Source organism: Misgurnus anguillicaudatus, chromosome 12 (genome assembly GCF_027580225.2).
Source record: "Misgurnus anguillicaudatus chromosome 12, ASM2758022v2, whole genome shotgun sequence".
NCBI classification, from domain to species: Eukaryota; Metazoa; Chordata; class Actinopteri; order Cypriniformes; family Cobitidae; genus Misgurnus; species Misgurnus anguillicaudatus.
In genome coordinates, this window is record NC_073348.2 from 10,053,666 (window position 1) to 10,073,192 (window position 19,527).

General features: G+C 37.5%; 1 protein-coding gene across 2 annotated transcripts; it reads right to left on the minus strand.

Moving 5' to 3' along the window:
- Nucleotides 1–9: 9 nt before the first annotated feature.
- Nucleotides 10–18,163, minus strand: slc38a9 (solute carrier family 38 member 9). 2 transcript variants are annotated; one of them, XM_055207152.2, is made up of 15 exons: nucleotides 18,016–18,163; nucleotides 16,951–17,136; nucleotides 14,362–14,491; nucleotides 13,885–14,003; nucleotides 13,351–13,414; nucleotides 12,359–12,452; nucleotides 11,909–12,079; nucleotides 11,768–11,827; nucleotides 11,406–11,606; nucleotides 10,771–10,878; nucleotides 10,190–10,296; nucleotides 7,037–7,150; nucleotides 6,802–6,950; nucleotides 1,036–1,125; nucleotides 10–880 (listed from the first exon to the last, which is right to left on the minus strand). In XM_055207152.2, exons 2-15 carry the CDS (start codon nucleotides 17,037–17,039, stop codon nucleotides 715–717), a joined length of 1,662 nt encoding a protein of 553 aa, XP_055063127.2. In that variant the 5' UTR covers nucleotides 17,040–17,136; nucleotides 18,016–18,163; the 3' UTR covers nucleotides 10–714. The 2 variants fall into 2 exon arrangements, with proteins under 2 accessions (XP_055063127.2, XP_055063128.2); XM_055207153.2 differs by lacking the exon at nucleotides 18,016–18,163 and having other exon boundaries at nucleotides 16,951–17,160.
- Between the last annotated feature and the right edge of the window lie 1,364 nt (nucleotides 18,164–19,527).

Consider the following 19,527-nt stretch of genomic DNA (forward strand, 5'->3'; position numbering starts at 1 on the left):
ACACAGAAGTCACAATTTCACTTTCGTTTAATATATTAAAAAGCATAAGAAAATCACTAAACAGAGAATTATTACAAAATTAAAAATGACTCTTTGGAAACTCACAAAAGGGTACAAATTTAGGTTTCCCTTATTCATGTGCATAATCAGATAAGTGAACAACATACAGAAATATATATAGCTATCTATCTCTTCCCTTTATGCATCCAATAAGCAGCTTTAATTGATCACATTTAACACAACACTATAAAGTGGGTTTGGAAGACTGTTGAGTTGTGTTTATATTGCACATGGACAAGTGTGTTAGTGCTAGTGATCAGAAAACTTCATTTGACATGTGAATCATTTTAAGAAATGAACAGTAAAGTAAAGGGCAGTTCAGTTCACACAATCCGTGTATGTGTCACCATATTCAACCAATGAATAAACTGTATAAAATCTTGCTATAGGTACAGTAAAAACATTGTGACTTGATTCTAAAGAAGTTTAAATGACAAAGAAGCAAAGAAATAAAACACTTCCCTGTAGAAAACATGTAAAAGATTGCACAGAGTTAATGAGAAGTGATAAAAGACATTAAAATGAATGTATAAACCAAACATGCCAATATATGTAGGTGTCTAATAACTGCAATAAAACACAATTAGTTGGTTAATCTCCAAACAGCACGACCAGTCCTCTTGTCCATCAGGTAAACACAAAAGCACAGGTTCATTACATGAAGAACTGTCCAAATAAATTGGCCACGCCCAGCAGGATAAGGAAGGTGTGAAAGATAGCTGAGGGCCAGCGTAACTCATCACGCCGCTTCAATGAGATCATATGAATCAATGATGGCAGAACAAACACAAGAGCCAAACCGCATATGGCACCAGAAAACCTAAAGAAGAAACCAATCATAGATTTACCATCAGAGCGATACAGTACAGTTCATCATCATATCACACACACGTACGCCACCTGCTGGATGCAATACAAAAAGTTCCTAATGTATAAAGAGAAGCAGAAATAGTCATGAATAATGACATCATTTACCTGATAATAGAGCCAATATTGGGGTAAAATCTGGCCATGAGGACTCCTGCTCCGACGACAAAGATGTTCAGAAAAAAGACATGGAGGAAACTGTGGACAGAAAAACTGAATTCAAACAAGATGTTTTTTTGTCAATATAAAATCAGCTGTATAAAACCAACAACTCAGTCACTCAGACCTGCGTAAATCATTTTATTATTTGAGAATTTTGCTGTACCCAATTAATTGTGATATATTCATCAACACATAATGCATTCACAATCAAATGAAAAATACTTAAGATATCCTTTTATATTCAATTCTTTTTATAACAATAACAGGAATACTGTATATCCAATTAAAGATATCCTGACATGACTCAAACAAGTTGTTGTTTGGTGATTAGGTAAAACAGACAGTTTGATGTGATTTACTGAAAACGGTCTAAGTCTAATGCCATTGTTGCTACAGTATTAAAGGGGTACTTGATTATGATTTTTTATTTCTTTAGTTAGTGTGTAATTTTGCTGTTTGAGCATAAACAACATATGCAAAGTTACAACGCTCAACGTGCCTTCAATGCAAAGGAAGAGATGAAGAGTTTGGTTCCAAAGCGCGATAAACGCCATTAAAAAAAAACGAATTATCGCCAAAATCAGTATTATATCAGGTCAGTATTTAAAAGTAAATTCCAAATTTAATGCAAAATCCAATATCCCCCATGTTATTCTGTCATCTTTTCTCCATTTCTTCCCAAAACGCAATAAGCGGCAGTCCCCCTTTTCTGCAAAATGCAATAAATCCGCTCAAAAGAATCCTAGTTTTCCTCATCTTGTACTTTGGATCAACAAACAAACAAACAAACAAAATAATACTTTGATGGAATTGATAAACCTGTGGTAACGTAAGCCATCAAAATTTAAACGGCACTTGGGAGACGGAAAAATGACAGTTGCTTGTTCTCCAGACAGCATCAAGCTTTTGTCATGCTAACACATTGACCCCAGGTGATCTTATGAAAAACTTTACATTATCTTACTCAAAGTCAACGAAAATCGAGCAAGACCAAAACATTTTATAGCTGATCGCTGTCAAAAAAGTTCAGCGGCGACGTTCCAAGGATGACAGCAGCAATGACAGTGTTCATAATATGACTAAGTAAATGTTTTGATTAATGTCATTAATGTTTTGATTTTTATCAGTGTATAACACTAGTCAACTAAATGAATATAACATGGCAAAGATGAATGCACATCTATATATTGATTCAACAGATTTATTGCATTTTGTGAAAGCAACAATTCGTTTTTATAATAAATCTTTGAAAATCAAGTTATGGATTTGAATTTTTTATGTTTTTATAACCTAAAGATGCTATGTGAAAGACAGAAACAGAAAATAGTGGTTTTCATCTTGTCATTTTCTTGGTATAGAAAACAAGTTTTTACAGAAATTATTCAAAATGGATTTATTGCGTTTTGGAACCAAACGCTTCAGATTTTCTTTCGCAGAAATAGTTTTTTTAAAAATCAGTAATGTAGTATTTTCATAAACCCCTGAATTCAAATAAACCCCACCGTGACGCATATGCAAAAAAGTAGGCAACGCCTTGTTAAAGCAACACTAAAGACTTATTGCTCTTTGCTCCCCCTACAGTTTAGAAGCGTAATTGTTCATTACCACTGTCGTAAATACTGCAGCATAGCTGGCTCTGATTGTATTGTAGGTCTGCCGTAAAGCAAGTTTTTGTAGTTTTCACTCAAACTACAGGACCACTACCCGACGGTTGGAAACTTCTTTAGTGTGGTTTTGGCCGATAGAGGGCTGCAAAGCGAATGTGAAAGTGCCATTCACCCTGTTTCAAGTGGATAAACCACTGAAACTTTTTTTGGAAACGTTATTTTAAGGTAAAAACTCTTTGGTGTTGCTTTAAGCAACTGTGGAGAAGATAACGAAGAGCATTTTCTTTAGCAGTGTGTTGCTAATGCAGTTCATTCAGTCTTCCTAGTACAGATGAAACCTAATGTAGTATTTAGTTGCATTGTTTTACTTTCACTGTTGTAGTTCTGTTGATAAAGATTCAACTTCATCTGCTCTATGCTGCAATAACTTAAAATGTGTTTCATTCTGAAGCGATCACCCCTTTTAGAGGTCGACCGATATGGTTTTTTCTCTGGCCGATATTTAGAAATCAGGGCAGCCGATGGCCAATGTATGATGCTGATTTTCTTAAGCCAAAGTATTTAAAAAAAATGATGACTGGTACTGAAGAGTTTTAAAACCTCCTCCACACCATGCATTTATCAGACACAGATATTATCAGACACTCTGCTGTCATAATTTCTTGCTCTTTGATAAGTTTTTACCATGGCTTTTATTGCTTATTGTTGCTTTAATCATCATAAAGTTAACATAGTAAACGTCTAAGTTTTTAAGTTAAGACTGTAATTTAGGGCAGTGGTTCTCAAACTTTTTCTGCATGCAACCCCCCTTGTGTATGGTGCATTCCTTCACGGCCCCCCCAAAGAAAATTTATGACAAAAAACTGTTCTAAAATTTAACACTTTAATTAAACAAAACATATTAAAGGCGGAGTCCACGATGTTTGAAAAACGCTTTGAAAAAGGAGACGGGCCGACTACCAAAACACACTTATAGCCAATCAAATCAAATCAAATGCCGGGTTGCGTATGTGTGGGGCGGGTCTATCAACAGAAGGTCCAGATTCTATTGGGGTAGGGGCGTGTTTGTTTAGGTGATTTCAAATATCAACATTGGCTTTCAAACATCATGGACTCCGCCTTTAAATGATGTAGTGCTGATGGTTAGTATTTTCCTGATGTTTAATAACACAGAACTTATGATAAATTAATGTATTTTATAAAATGTCATAAAACTGGGGCCCCCCTAGCACCATCTCGCGGACCCCCTGGGGGCCCCGGACCCCAGTTTGAGAACCACTGATTTAGGACAAATCTTTCTAAACACATTTACCTGAGGCGCTATGAGTGACAGATTGTGCTGACAGTGACGTCTTGTGAGTTCAGTGTTGGACAGATCTGTGTTTCAACCATTTAGTCAAACGAATTGGTTCAAAGGAGTTAATTCGCAAATCGGACGCATTGTGTGGTAATCCAGGCTGAGCAGACAAAACTGTAAACAAAGGGTTACTGTAACAACACGAAAAACATTTCCTCTGTGGATATGATTTGGTCTTCCGGCCTTTCGCCATCGTGTCAGTTATGTTTTGAGTAATATGCATGAGGGAGAGACCAGAGAGAGAAAGTTTGAAGACAGAAAGTGTAGCTCTGCTCACTCTGTCACGCAAGCAAAGATTATCACTCATTAATCACATTAAATCAGCCCAATATTTGTCTCACACACACAAGCCGTTTCTCAATATGCGTTCTTGTCTGTACTTGTGTTCTTGTGGACTTGTGAAACGCCATCAGTCGCAGACCAAGTACTGTTCCAAATCAAAGTTCGCATCAAGCCCAAGTTCACATAAAATCCCCGGATGTGTTCTTGATCCGCCCATTTTATCGAGAATGCATCAGAGGAGACTTCTGTGGACTTATGATAGCGAAGTTTCCCAGAATGCATTTCGCGTCAGGAGTTCGTTCTTCCGAGTCTGAACTTGCAAGTTCGAACTACGAAGGACACAAGTCCGAGTTTGGCATACTTGGTATTGAGAAACGGCTACAGCCTCAGGGAGCTGCAGCAAGAGGCGGCGTCACGAGTTCTACAACAATGCTTAGGTGCCCGCAGATGCGCCTGCCTATTAATTGGCCTAATTTTGCAGGAAAATCGGCCAAAGACGATTTTTTTTTAATATGCCAAAAATTGGCAAAATTATCGGCCCGGACGATAAATCGGTCGACCTCTTATCATTTTCCCCTTAAGGAGGTCGCACACCGAGCAAAAAATGCAGCGTTGTGCCATGCATTAAAATCAAACATTATTTTCTATGAATGTTCACACACCGACAGCACCTGGCAGCGTCTGTCCACGGTGACCCCTTAACAATCCCTTCAAAGGCACTGTAAAAGCGATTGTGCAATACACAGATGCTGTGTGCATGAATCAAATCTCAAAATAAAAACATACATTACAACTTAAAACATATCTGAAAAGTCATGCTTGTGTAGACCGATCATGCTGTGTGCTTTGAGCAGCACTGATGATTGCTCCAGTAGAGTCAGATGCATATGCAGTGAGATTTCAACAACAGATTTCACACACTTAGGGGCTGTTTACACTTGGTATTAAGATGTGTTTTCATCGATCGGATCACAAGTGGACGAGAGAGACACATGACGTTTACACCTGGTATTTAAATCCGTCTCTTTTCTCCACTTTCGACCGCTTCTGTGCGGAATACTATGAGGGGGTGGTCTGTGAGACGGTGGGCGAGTCTCTCTGCTGTCATTCAAACCCGAGCGGGAGTAATTATGAGTTTATATGGACGCAAACTAATATTATATCGGAGTGCACTGCTTGTTTAGCAAGTAAACATGCTGCACAGTGTTTTGTACACGAGTATGTAAGAGCTTTCTTTGAATTTTCAGCGCAATTGATGAAATAGGATCGCGCAACTTTCACACGCTTTCAAAACAAAACTACGGAGATCAGCCGCTTAGTTTTATCAATGAAAGGCTTAAAATAGCGCTGTTCACCGAATGTTCACGCCAGAATTCAAAAAAGACGTAAAACTTGTGTTTAATACCTCAGATTAGATAAATGGGCGGAGTTCGAACGCATTCAACCACATGTGCGTTCCGCAGCTCCAAAGCGATCCGATCGAAAGTGGTTTCGACCACCTCTGGATGTGGTTGAAAGTGGTCGAAAGTGGACGAGCTCAAAACGTTTTGAACACCGTTTACACCTGGCATTAACGTCGTCCACTTGTGATCCGATCGACGAAAACACATGTTAATGCCAAGTGTAAACAGCCTCTCTATGTTCTCCATCGCGCTTGCAAAGCTCAACCCGCGCATTAAACTTGACAAAACTGATTCAAGGGGGACTCTTACCGATTAGCCAGTGTGAAAACTGCTTTGCATGTTGTTGGAATTACATGATTACACTGATTACATGAGAGAAGCTACAGCACAGTTCCTGCTAAACTCAATATGGTAAGGGGCGCGACATTTCCAACACACACACTTATTGAAAGACCAATCACAACAGACCTGCAGGGCCTGCTTGACCAATTACAGCTTTTCAGAAGGAGTGGGTTTCGTAGAGCCGGGAAATATCAGAGCATTTGAGACAGATTGGGAAAAGCGGTACTACAACTATGTAAAACATATGAAAAAAAATAATGTTTTTTTTTTTGCATAATCAACCATGAAACAGTATTCAATTACACCCCAGAAACATAATCAAGGGCATTATAGCACACCATTAAGGGTGCTTTCACACATGCACTGTTTAGGTCGGCCTAAATGACATGTCGGTCCGAGTATGGTTAGTTTGGGTCCGTGTGAACACAACAGTCACACTCTGGTGCGCACTAAACGGACGCTTCGAGACCACTCAAAACAGGTGGAGAACAGTAAAAACAACATATGTGAACACAAACTGCACTAATTAAAAAATTATACAATGTAATTTGGTGCGCACCATGGTGCGACCTCTGAGCACACCAAATTACAATTACATGTGTGAAAACACCCTTAGACAGAGCTGTAAACCACCCTACTTTCAAGTAATATTTGAGCATATTTAAGAATAATTAACTGTTGACTACAATCTTTACGCTATGCAGATATCCAGCGAGCTCACCCGGGGTAAGGATTACTAAAGATTTGCCCCATCAGCTGTACCCGGACAAGATACCCCAGCAGAGGATAAACCGTGGTCATCTGGAACAGAAGGCAGGTCCTCGCTACAAACACCATGATGTCACCGCTGGGAAAGTTATCCAAAAAATTCTGTAACAGAATAAAAGCAACAGTCAGTATTATGAACGGTGTCATGCGTTTTTTTGATGTACTGAAGATACAGTAAAAGCTCTTACTGGCTCAATGCACTTTTTAGACAGAGGAGGAGATGGAAATACAGCAAAGATCAACACACCAACGTAGAGGTATGTTAAACCCACCAGGAGATAAGCCAATGACAGATCTCGCACCTGAAACCACAACATTAAATCACACACACAGTTCTATACTACAGTCAAAGATATTATTAGACATCCCTGAAGAAAATGTGAGCATTACTTGGCCGTGTAAATCTGCCTAGATTGTTCTCAGTGACTGCAAGAGTATTCAGGTATACAAGATACAGCAGGTAAAATAAGTGTTGAACACGTCACCATTTATTTTAAGTTTATAGATTTCTTAAAGCTCCCATAACACAAGCGGTTTTTACATATCTGATGTTAATCTTGAGTACCTATAGTAATATTACATCCCTCATATCCCTGAAGAGTCTTAAGTTTAATCATATTTATAAAAAACAGATCAGCTCTAGCGATTCTTTCTGTTAACGTACAAAATAATTCGGAAGGAGTCGCAAGCTAAGCAAGTCATGCAACACTGTATACAAAACAACTTATGATTCACTACATGTTCGTGTCGTTTATATAATACGCACTTACACGCCGCTTTGCAACATAACACAGAAGTCTTACTTATCGCATCAACTCATGACCCGGTTAGGACATTTTATCGTAATCCAGCATTAAATAAACACACACGCAAAACTCTGCTGCTACCCTGGATAAACAAACTATATCCATTGTTTAATAATGCTGGCTTTCTTCTCCTTACATCCAAAAACACACTTCTTCTTTCATGCCATGGTTGAGTCTTGATATAAAACAAAGCTGTTGCTTGAAGTGATGCCTGTAACTTAGCGTCTTTGGTTCTCGCTTTCCTGCTGATTGACATGTGGGCGTGCTTTTCTGGGTTAAGTGCTCATAAAAAGAAGTGATGCTTTTGGCTTACCCGATACGTCAGCTGGACCCGTATTCGAAAAAAACTTTCCGAAACTTTTACAAACCCTGGCTGAGTGCATTTGGCCAACTTTTTTGACATGTTTAGCATGAGGAAACCAACTCTTAAACCGTGTTAATAAATCAGAATGCATTAAATACTGTTTAACCCCCCTTTAACAATGTTGCCGCCATTGACGAGTTAACTCGTCAATTATGAGAAAACGCTTTCCTGCCAATGACAAGTATTTCTGGCTTTCCGCAATCCCACTATTATCTCTTTCGCATTTTATGCAACCCGGAAATAACGCCTTACTTATAAGAGTAAGAACTCAGTGTATGTTTTGAGGATCGCACTGAATCTGATCTCTATCAAAAGTCCTTCACAAAAATTCAATTATCACAGCTTTTTGCTGAAAATTTTGTGTTTTTGAAGAAACCTACCCATATTTGAGAGGTGATTACAAGAGAACTAATGAAGGTAGGATGAAACTTTTTTAGGGGTTTCTATACGTATCACTTTTTAAAATGGGCACTTCCCCAGAAAACTTGCCCACCCGTCAATCAGTGGGAGACGCTAGAACTTACAAACAACACATCACGCGACAGCTTTGTTTAATATCAAGACTCAACAATGGCATGAATGAAGAAGTGCGTTTTGGATGTAAGGGGAAGAAAGCCAGCCTTATGAAAACAAAAGATATAGTTTATTATTCAAGGTTGCAGCGGAGTTTTGGGTGTGTGTTTGATGCTCTGGATTTCATTGAAAACTCTGAACCGTGTAATGAGTTGCATGCGGTAAGACTTCTGTAATTTTGGAAATAGCGTGCATATTATATAAATGACATGAACATGTAGTGAATCATAAGTTAAACAGTGTTGTATAGTGTTGCATGACTCGTACTCGCTCCTCCCGTGGTAGTAACTCCCCCTTCTGCATTTTCTTTGTTCGTTATCAGAAAGAATCAGTAAAGCTGAACTGTCTTTTATGATTAAACTGAAGACTCTTCGGAGATATAAAAGATGTAATACTACTCTATAGGTACTGCAGATTAACATCAGAAATGCAGAAACAGCTTGTGTTATGAACTCTTTAAATACATTTCAGTAAGCGTGTTCAATAATTTTTCCCTGTGTCATTTTACATACACAACTAAATCCATGGACATCTTTGGTTTGATCTCTTTGAATGTGTGGATTGCACGGTTTGTTTCTAATATTTGTTTCTATGTTGTCTTTTACTGCTCTTTAAGTAACTCTTGCTTGTCTAAATCACCTATCCTTACATGATTTCAAAATATCATTAATGCCCAAACAAGATTTAAAACTGAGGTTTTTCCAATCTATAATGGGACACTCCACTTTTTAAAAAAGAAAAATATGCTAATTTTCCAGCTCCCTGGAGTCAAACACCCGATCTACCACTTTGGAACCCACTCAGCCGATCTCCGGGTCCGGCGGCACCACCCCCAGCATATCTCACCACAATCCACTGAATCCGACTAGACCATTAGCATCACGCTCAAAAACAACCAAATCGTTTCGATATTTTTCCTATTAAAAACTTGACTCTTCTGCAGTTACATCGTGTACTAAGACTGACAGAAAATTAAAAGTTGCGATTTTCTAGGCCGATATGGCTAGGAACTATACTCTCATTCCTGCAAAATAATCAAGGACTTTGCTGCCAGTAGTCGAAAGTTTTATTACGCAGCGCCCGAAAATAGTTCCCTGATATTGAAAGCTACTTGGGGGACCTTTTTTGGGCGCTGCATATTATCATAACTTTTCATTTTAAAGAAAATATTGAAACTCTTTGGATATTTTTGAGCGTGATGCTAATGGTCTAATCAGATTAAATGGATTATGCTAAGCTATGATAAAAGTGGTAGCGCCAGACCCGGAGATCAGCTGAATGGATTCCAAAACGATAAAGTTCAAATGTTTAACTCTAGGAGACTGGAAACAAGTAAGCATATTTTCAAAAAAGTGGAGTGTCCCTTAAAGACGCCCATGACTTTAAAAAACATTTTGTAGACAAAAGGTTTGGCTGTCCTGTCAGTCCGACTCGCCTCCTAGATTTACATCATAAAGAGGACACATTTTGCAGGATTTGTTTGTAATGACAGCTGTTCATTTGGGACTGAAACAAAGCTTTGCGGCACCTAAAGTACCAATAATAGTGTGGAGAAGTGATGTGCTGGACATTGCCGTAGAGAGGCTGAGATTACTTACATTGTTTTCTTGATGTTTGTTGTTCTTCATAAGCGTGATGATGCAGTTGTGAATAAAAAATGCTAATGTCAGAACACCACTCAGCTGAGGAAACGTTGACCTAAACTCTACATTAAATCAGAGATAAACAAAACAGCTGCATCAGAAAATCAGGCTAGATTTACACTGCAAATCTTGATGCCCAATTCCGATTCTTTGACTATATCTGATTTTTTTGATGACCTGCTTACATTTTTTATAAGCGATTTGTATCCGATATTAGCATTTACACTAAACACTAGGGCTGCACGATAAATCACATGTGATTGTCATGCGCATCTCGTCAGTAAAGCTGGTTACTTGATTACTAGTAAATCGCCATCACCTGCTGTTAGATGGAGCAGCTTTTACTAAACCAAGCCATAATTCACTGACAATCAGGGCAATTTCGCATTACTTATTAAGGACGTATCGCCTGCAATATTTATGTGATATGGCCCAGCTTGTGACACAGACAAAATGCTTATACAATGTTTAAATACAAGATTATACTGCTTTATTTCTGTAAGACAGAATTGCTAAGATAATAAGATGTCATTTACCTGCAACAAAAACCTCAGAGGACACAAACCAGTGGAACTCAAGGTGAAAGCCCAGTCGAATTGCTTTAAGGGTGACGAGAATGATGAGATACAATACAGATAAAGTGCCTGTAAAAAAGCGAAGAGTCTGATTCAGCAGGTTCACACCGTACACCAAAAACACACCAGCACTCAAGAAACAATCACAAACAAAAATAAAAAATGTTTTACTATTAATGACTGGTTTTCATTTTACAATAGTTGTACAAACATTACACAAGAATGCATACACAAACACACCGGCTACTTGCTGGAGTCCCACAAAGTTCAGTACTCAGCCCCTTTATGCTTTAACACTCAGTTAAGTCATTCTCACTCACTCATTCATAACTTAAATCCACCCAATCCAGGATATCACCATGTATTAGGGGGACATAATAAGTATTTTTATTCGCAATATCTGCTGCATTAAACTGTTAAAGTAATATCCGAGTAGAGTGTATCTTTTAATGTGTTCAAGTCGGTTTTGATGCTAAGCTACATGAAGCATGTAATGCACCATAAGTGTTCATTCAGTTTGACGAATTTTCTGTACATCTCTGTTACTGTAATTACATTTGTATTATATCAGCCTCATATCAGCGAATTACTCTTACCGAGAAAGGTGAACCTGGCGAAAAAGGAGGCAGAGCGAAAGTTGAGTAGTGGGAGGAGAAGAGCGATGAGGTAGAACGGGACGGTGTTGGTTTTACTCCACCAGCGGTCAAACGTTGCATGTCCTGTACCGTTGTCACTCACAGAGAACAAGACAACACTTCTGTTCCTGTCTGGATCCAAATCTGGATATGGACAAACCACTGCGAGAGATCACAGAAACACATAATGTCAAATTAATTTACAATAGAATCGCATTTTTAAAGAGAACAGATTCAAGGCATCAATCCAATAGATGACCGATTCATGCAGGAATCCAGGATTCAATACAATATTTTTGTGTGAAGGTCTTTTGTCTGCTCACCTCTCTCTGAACCATTGGTGCCATACTCTTTATCTGATGTGCTGACATTGTGAACATAGTCTGAAGATGTAAAACACAGTCCATAATGCAAAAACTAGAAGACATCTGATCAAATAAAAAGACAAATATAACCTCACTTACTGTAAATGAATTCCCCTGTGTTGAACATGAAATTGGACATAAGAACCCAGTAGACCACCATCGCACCGACCAATGACACCAAAGAGAATATAAGACTCGACCATTTTCCAAACGCCCCCAAGTAATATTTACATACATCAGGAAACTCCCAGTCTGATGTATCTATGAAAGCTGCAAAGATAAAGCTTTATATTTCAGATAATAAATCCTAATGTCTGTTATATATACTCTTTCTATAGTTACAATTAACGTTTAAACTTGAATAGATCACATTTTTATTTTACCAAATTTGAATTTGAACAGTTTTCTACATTTTATAATTACAACATTAAATAATGGGATAAATTACTGCTGCACTCAGATAAAATATAGGACTATCTGTAACTATTACCAATAACCAGCTATTACATAAAAACAAGATGCAATTGATTTGATTTTCCGTTGGCTTACGTATTGACTTTGTGGATTTCAATACTCTGTAACAGCAGTAGAGCATCAGCAGACCCATAAAAACAATAATGATGATGCCCAGAGTGAAACCAGCCTGAAAAATACAAACAACATCTTTACACACAAACAACGTCAGTACGGCCCGAAGAACACAGACAACTAGGGCTGCAATAACTGAAAAGTCGATAATATTTGATATTGAAAATAGCGTTCAACAAAATGTCATTATCATTACCGTAGTTATCAATCAATTTCATTATTGAACATTTTCGACTACTGGATTAGTTATTGCAGCTGTTAGGTCAGGTCTCCACGCCAGACAATATTTAGGCCCCGGACGCCAGACACCACCAGAAAATATCAGTTACTCAGCAGAGCTGTTAATACCAAAATTTGCATTTAACAGTCTTCTGTCAGTCAAGAGGTTGATAGTTTAAGGCTAGAGAAGAGCAAAAGCAGGAGACGAAGTAATGATGGTAAAAAGAACAGAGTTTATTGAACAATCTCAGTTGCGTATGTCTCAATGTTCAAACTTCATCTCCCAGCATTCAACATGCATTGTTATACCAAAACTGCTAAACAGTAACATCCCATAAACCTTGAGCTTCCATAAACATTCCCCTTATCTACCTCTATTCATACAAACAAAACAGCTCATGACACCAACCCCACAAACATGAGATTGAACGACAATGCATAAGCAAGGAAAAATTAATAAGAAATACAAAATATAGAATTATGATAATGAATGAATAAATGAATAAACAATAATATAATGATAAAATAATCAAATAATTAAATTGATAATAATAAATAATAATCAAATCATAAATCATATGGATAACTAATAATTATGAAAATAAATGATAGAAATAAACTAAACACAAAAATAAAAACATTTTGCACGTGAGGATCTAAGGAAGGTCACAGCCCTACAGCCAACATCACAACAGCCTGTAGCAAGAAAGGGAAATAAAAAGTCTTAAATGTACCTGTTTTATTCCCCATGGCATACTCAATATGGATGTTCCCATCATGGTGTTCCATATGGCAAAACTGCAAAACATACATTTATTAGACATAAACACTTTTTTTGCATAGTGGACGACTGCTGCATTATCTTAGTTTTGCTCAGGGTTTGTAAATTCTATTAATATAGCTTTTCTTGTACTGGTCCTGCTACAATCTTAAAGATTTCACAGTTTCAGTTTGCATTTAAATAATTTATTCTTTTTTTAAGAGCCATTTACATATAAGATGGAAAGGCAAGTCTAGTTTAATATGACCTTAATTATTTATCATAACTAACTACACGTTTTATAGCCAATGAGAAAGTATATTCCTATACCATTACATTAGATCAGTGGTCTCCAACATGTTGCCCGCACAGAGACTGTGAGTTGCCCGCCAAAGCACATTCTATTAATAGCCTTAATTTTAATATTTATTTATTCTTTTTTTAATACAACAACATTAGCCAGGGTTAGTTGCGGAGCTTTATAAAAACGTTTTGAGAGGGCACCTACATTGTGACAATGCTGGGGTTTTTGGAAGGACTGTCACCTCCCTGTACTTTGTACGCTGTTCCCAATGGACTGTAGATATAGATGTCCTCAGCAGCAGGAATCACATGATCTGGAGGAACCTGATGAAGATAACACTCATAAACAAAAGCATTACTGCATCGTGGTGTTTGTACTGAGGGTTTGTTCATCAGAGCTGACATAACTGTGAATAGATAGACTGGATCACATCTTCAGAAACATCGATGGACAGAGGGATTTGGTTGAAGAGCATGACAGATGATTCATTGTACATTTCTTTCAGTCTGATGATTTATGAATGACTCTTTACAAGGCAAAACAAGTGAGGAAAATTAAACCTAAGGGCCTTGAAGAGTATAAAACTACGAAGACAAAACAACAGACTGTTCATTAATATCTGTGAAATTAAGCTTGATTTGTGTGTTTTTTTTAAAGTTATATAGAGATTAAATGTCACACCAGCAGTCTGTCTGAAGAAGCTGTTAGACGGCCGTAGTATTGAACTCTACTGTTCAGGACTGAAGCTTCAGCAGAGACTCTCTCCTGAACATCTTCACCTACAATATTTTTGGGCTCCACGTGAAACGGCCTGAAACACAAAAACCAATATGATCCTGAGCTGAGACAACATCTCTTGTTTTTACAGCACACTTACCCCAAATCTGAAAGTGATGTTTGCTTTAAACTGTGCTAAAATTTATATGAAATAATACAGTAATGTTTATATCAACAGTATATAACAATAAGCATCATATAATGGCTCAGGGTCAGTGTGAGTTTGCATATAACAGAAGACTGAATTATTTTTCTCAGCGAAATCATAGACAAATGTTTTCTACAATAAGGTCAACATTCAGCTACTATATAAAGTGGATCACGTTGTCATTGCCTTCATGTACTTTTGGAATTATTGTAAATACAAGTTTCCTATGTCAGATTTGCACATTAATCCCCTCTGGAAAGTTCGGAAATAATTTTGATACCCAAATTCCTGGGATGAGAGGGCCTCAAACTTCAAAAATAGCGGATGGGTGAAAGATTTTTGTAATGGCAATTACGATTTATTAGCTTTTATCCGCAACAGTTTTATGTCCTTGTCTTGTCGTTAAAAGAGTACATATTGGAGTGCTTAATTAATCACACTAGGACTAAGCTTAGATTATACTAGGACATTAAGTAGTTTAACAAACATGCCTTACCAAAACATTAATGGTGTACATCTTGAGACAATGCCACTGATATATTTCAAGATGTCAGTGCAAGCTAAGTTCAGTTAAGACAGCTCAAACAAGCATTTTAGTCTTATTGTGGGTTTACACCAGATGCGAGTTCAATGATTTGCACGAGTAGATTACTTACAAAGTCAATGCAAAGACGCGATCAGACACGTCCTCGCGAGGGGCGATGCCAGTGACGCGATATGGGCGGCGCGTTTGCCGTGAAAACACGCGCTATTCGCCTCACACGCGTCTTCGCCCAAGTTGAAAATATTCAACTCGAGCTAAAAATTCGCATGACACAAAGTTAAATCCCACGAGTAATCTAGAGAGAGCGACGCAATGTGATTGCACGCTTCGCGTTTGGTGTAAACCCACAGTTAGACTAGACTTGAGCACGGTCTGGGACCCATACGGGTGGTTTCCTGGACAGGGATTAGCTTAAGCAAGGACTAGGCTTTAGTTTAAGTTTTAACAAACATGCCTTACTAAAACATTACTTGTGTGCATATTGAGGCAAAACAAAGGTCACTCATGCACTGATGCACACCTCTTACATTTATTTTAGTCTAAGACTAGTCCCTATCCGGAAAACCGCCCCATTGCGTTTAAATAACGTTTTCCCAAGCGATACGCAAGTCTCAACCATCTTTTCTCCATTCTGTCCAACAACAAAGCACCAAAATAAAACAAACTCGTAATCACGACCTCAGAAGTGGGAATTATCAAGTTTCCTATAGCACCTGAAGGCAGCATTTATTCAGAAGTCAATTCCAGTTGTCCAATTCCAGAGAAAGGTGAAGTGACAACCAATTTTAGCTGCAGTGTGTGAAGGGCCAATGAAGCAAAACTATTTTGGAAACACCTTAAAAAAATAATTTCTTCAGCAGCATTTTCCTACACAAAGCATCCTATTATATTATTAATATAATTAATATAATATAAAATGCAGTGAATATGGACCGCACACACTAACCCCCGGTTTCAGAGACACGGCTTAAGGCTAGTCCTAGATGAAAACACATGTTTGAGCTGTCTTAACTGAAAATAATTATAATCATTTTTAAGGCATGTTTATTAAAAATGCTTAAACATCTTAATTTAACTAAAGCCCGGAATACACTGCAGGATTTTTGCACTTCTATAAGGTCACACTGTGCGACATGGATCGTTTAAACTTGGGTACGACAAGCATCAGACTGTTCGATGATGACACGGAAGCTTCGCCGGCTGCGTCACACGTTAGCGCAAAGTCACCAGCATGCACTCGTGGTAAACAAATACCAGTACACAGGTCGTAGCAGCAAACACGCTGTGCAGTGATCATGCTGAATTTCTGACACTGTTAGAAAACTATCGTAGGCTATCTTTGGACGCAAGACTGAGAAAACAGACATTTTTGAACCTCTCTCACTGTACAAAATAGGACTACAGATGAATAGCCACGATCACATAAATTGCAACGATTGCTTCAGGATGGCAATCTTTCATCTGGGACAGCCAATAATCGTGCAATGTATCCTGCACTTAAGGCCTAGTTCTGGCTTTAGCTAAGCCTATGTCATATAGAACATTAAGATATTTATTATACTTTTGCTTCTTTTTATAAGTACATATCACCTGCTCAATCTCTTGTTTGAAAAAGAGAAACACGAACATTCTTTAAAATGTTTTATTTTCTGTTCCATTCAGGAAATAAAGTAACAATAGTCAATAAATGACAACAAAACTGGTTAGCATGAACTAAGGCAGCATTGTATTAAAGAACGAGTGATAATGACAGCAGAGATCATCTAATGTAAATTATTAGTCATGATGACACAAATTGTACCTTCTCTGTCTGGAGTCGAGTGAATCGGTGTAATAGTCCACCACCGCTCGCATCGAACCCAGTAATGGTTTACTGTCTTCATCCATCATGACGTGCTCCTGTCAAACTCTCATCACACGTAGACACTTCAGACCTTCTCCAAACTATCTTCAATGATCACTTCACTTCACTTCTGCTGGTGTTCATCTGTGGATAAGACAGCCGGACACTGTAAACCCTGAACATACAAACATCATGAGAATCAATGCGACATTTCACACACAGACTCTACAATGTGTCCTGACATGCTTGTCCTGTGAGAAATGTGCAAACATCCATCAGGACGCCTGCTATTAGAATGAAAAACAACTTACTAAATAATGATCATATAACAAAATAGCCTTGAATAATAGCATACACTGTAGAATATGAGTGTTAATACTCAATGTAAGTAGATTAGTGTTGAAACAAAGACATATTGATACGTGTTGAGAAAAGGAAATACTCATTTCCCTTAAACGTACACTTCTGCATATAAAATTCATTCATATTTTCAAACTGCAGTGAAGTTGGACTTCCTCTTCTACATAAACGATCATATAAAACTTATAATGTCAGCATCTCTGGACACACGTCACAGTCACATTACATCAGGTGTTTTTTATACGAGCAGAGGTTGTATATTTCACAACTTTACTTGCCAAATCATTTCACAATTTAATACAAAAACTCTACTAAAGGAATCCAACAGACACAGTTGCTGTTTAACATAAATAAGAAAAAAACTGAATGATTGTTTTGCTATATAAATGTGTACTTGCTAGGCTGTATAACATCTGACGAAATATTTGGTTTAAATAAAAAGAGGACCGCAGCGACAATTACAATACACACTTTCATCACAAATATCGCTATATCAGCTAAATCTGTGTCATTGTAAACACAAAGTTAAAGACTCGTCAGCAGGTAAATGTCAAATATAAAAAAGCTGCACAGGATGTGCGCGTGATGAGATTGTTTATTATCAGATCATCTACGTTACAGTAATAAAGCGTTAAGTTTTTAGCTTTAATTAAAAAAACTTACCCAAACCTGTCAAACAGCAACAATCTGCTGAGCCAAACAAATGTTTTGAAAAGGAAATTCAGTATTTAAATGGCACGTGCTTTCCCAAGGTCGCGTGGGACTTGAAGTACACATTGTACCTCAATATAATGCATGCTTATTGTGTGAGAGTGCTTACGAAACTACATTACCCACAATTCCACCGCGACTGACGTTCAGTAGCTCGCAGCGACTACAAAACGAAAACAAAGGGTTTAACATGCAAACGTAAATTAAAAAAGTGTTGTTAAATTAAACAATTGAATAAACGTTATTTATTGGGCCTTTTCTTTGCATATGACAGCACGAACCATATTTATCATTTCACTTGAAAATGCAGTGTTATTAGTTTAACCTTGTGTAATTTGACCAAAGTATATTTCTGAAAATCTGTCTCTGAAATGCCTAATTAAAGAGTTTTTTCGCCCCAAAAAGGAAAATTACCCAAATTTTAATCACCCTCAATCTGTTCTGACTGTTTTCAGCTTCATGCCCCATTTTTTAAGCTCCAAAAGCAAATCATTCCATCAAAAACATAATTTTATACAGTTATTAAATGTAGTTTTATAAGGAAACGTTTTTCAAACTTTATAAACTGTCAAACATTTCTTTAATGTATGCATGTTTACAAGAGTTGGTGGAGGGCTAGTCGTAAACTTGAGGGGTGAGTTAAAGTAAGATAGTTAAGTTTAAATTACTGTCTTGACAACTAGTGTCAGAAACTTATAACTAATTCAAACAGCTACATGCCAATGGAATGAGAGCAAAAGACGTGGGGTTATTTTTTGGGAATGATTGAAGACCAGATGTGCTGCTGGCTTAGTCACACTGGCAGGAAGGCCGGACGGATTTGCAGTAATAAAGTCTGGATCATGGACTGGAAGTCGCATGACATACACAGACAGAAAAAAGTCTGATGTGTGATTAGTCTGGGAAAGATTAAGCTGAAAGTGATGTTTCTTCATCCAGGTTGAGATGTGTAGAAATCAAGCAGAGATGGTGGGGTCATCAGACTGGATGACAGGTGAAGACATGTTTTCATCATGTTGAATTTATCCAAAGCGACTGGTATAGCCCTACATGGTTTTATCAGCATGTATGCTCCCTGGGTTCGAACCCCAACCTTTTTAATGCTAATACAATCCTATTGTGAACATAGTATGACTGCACAGTGAGTGTGCTATGACCATGATCTATTATTTGTATTGCCTTCTCCTGCTCAACATTTTGAAATCACAATGAGCTCACATAATTGCTCACACGATAGGAGAATCTCACATGTTGGGTAACAAAAATTTAAATATATATAATGAAAGCTCTGTTAATCATAAAGCATTACAATTTTTATTTCTATATTCCCCATTTATGTAAGCTAATGTATTTAGATTATTGTAATTTGTCTCACTGTAATCACATTTGTATGTTTATAGTTTTTTTCATGTCTGTATCTTTACTGCTCTAATGTCTTGTTTTGTTAAACTTAACAAAAAATCC

Coding starts and splice junctions, on each gene's coding strand:
- slc38a9 (XM_055207152.2), bottom strand. CDS start 17,039: ATGATGGATGAAGACAGTAAACCATTACTGGGTTCGATGCGAGCGGTG. Junction 10,297..10,770: donor CTCTGAGGTTTTTGTTGCAG/GTAAATGACATC, acceptor GATTTAATGTAG/AGTTTAGGTCAACGTTTCCT. Junction 1,126..6,801: donor TTTAGTAATCCTTACCCCGG/GTGAGCTCGCTG, acceptor TTCTGTCCACAG/TTTCCTCCATGTCTTTTTTC.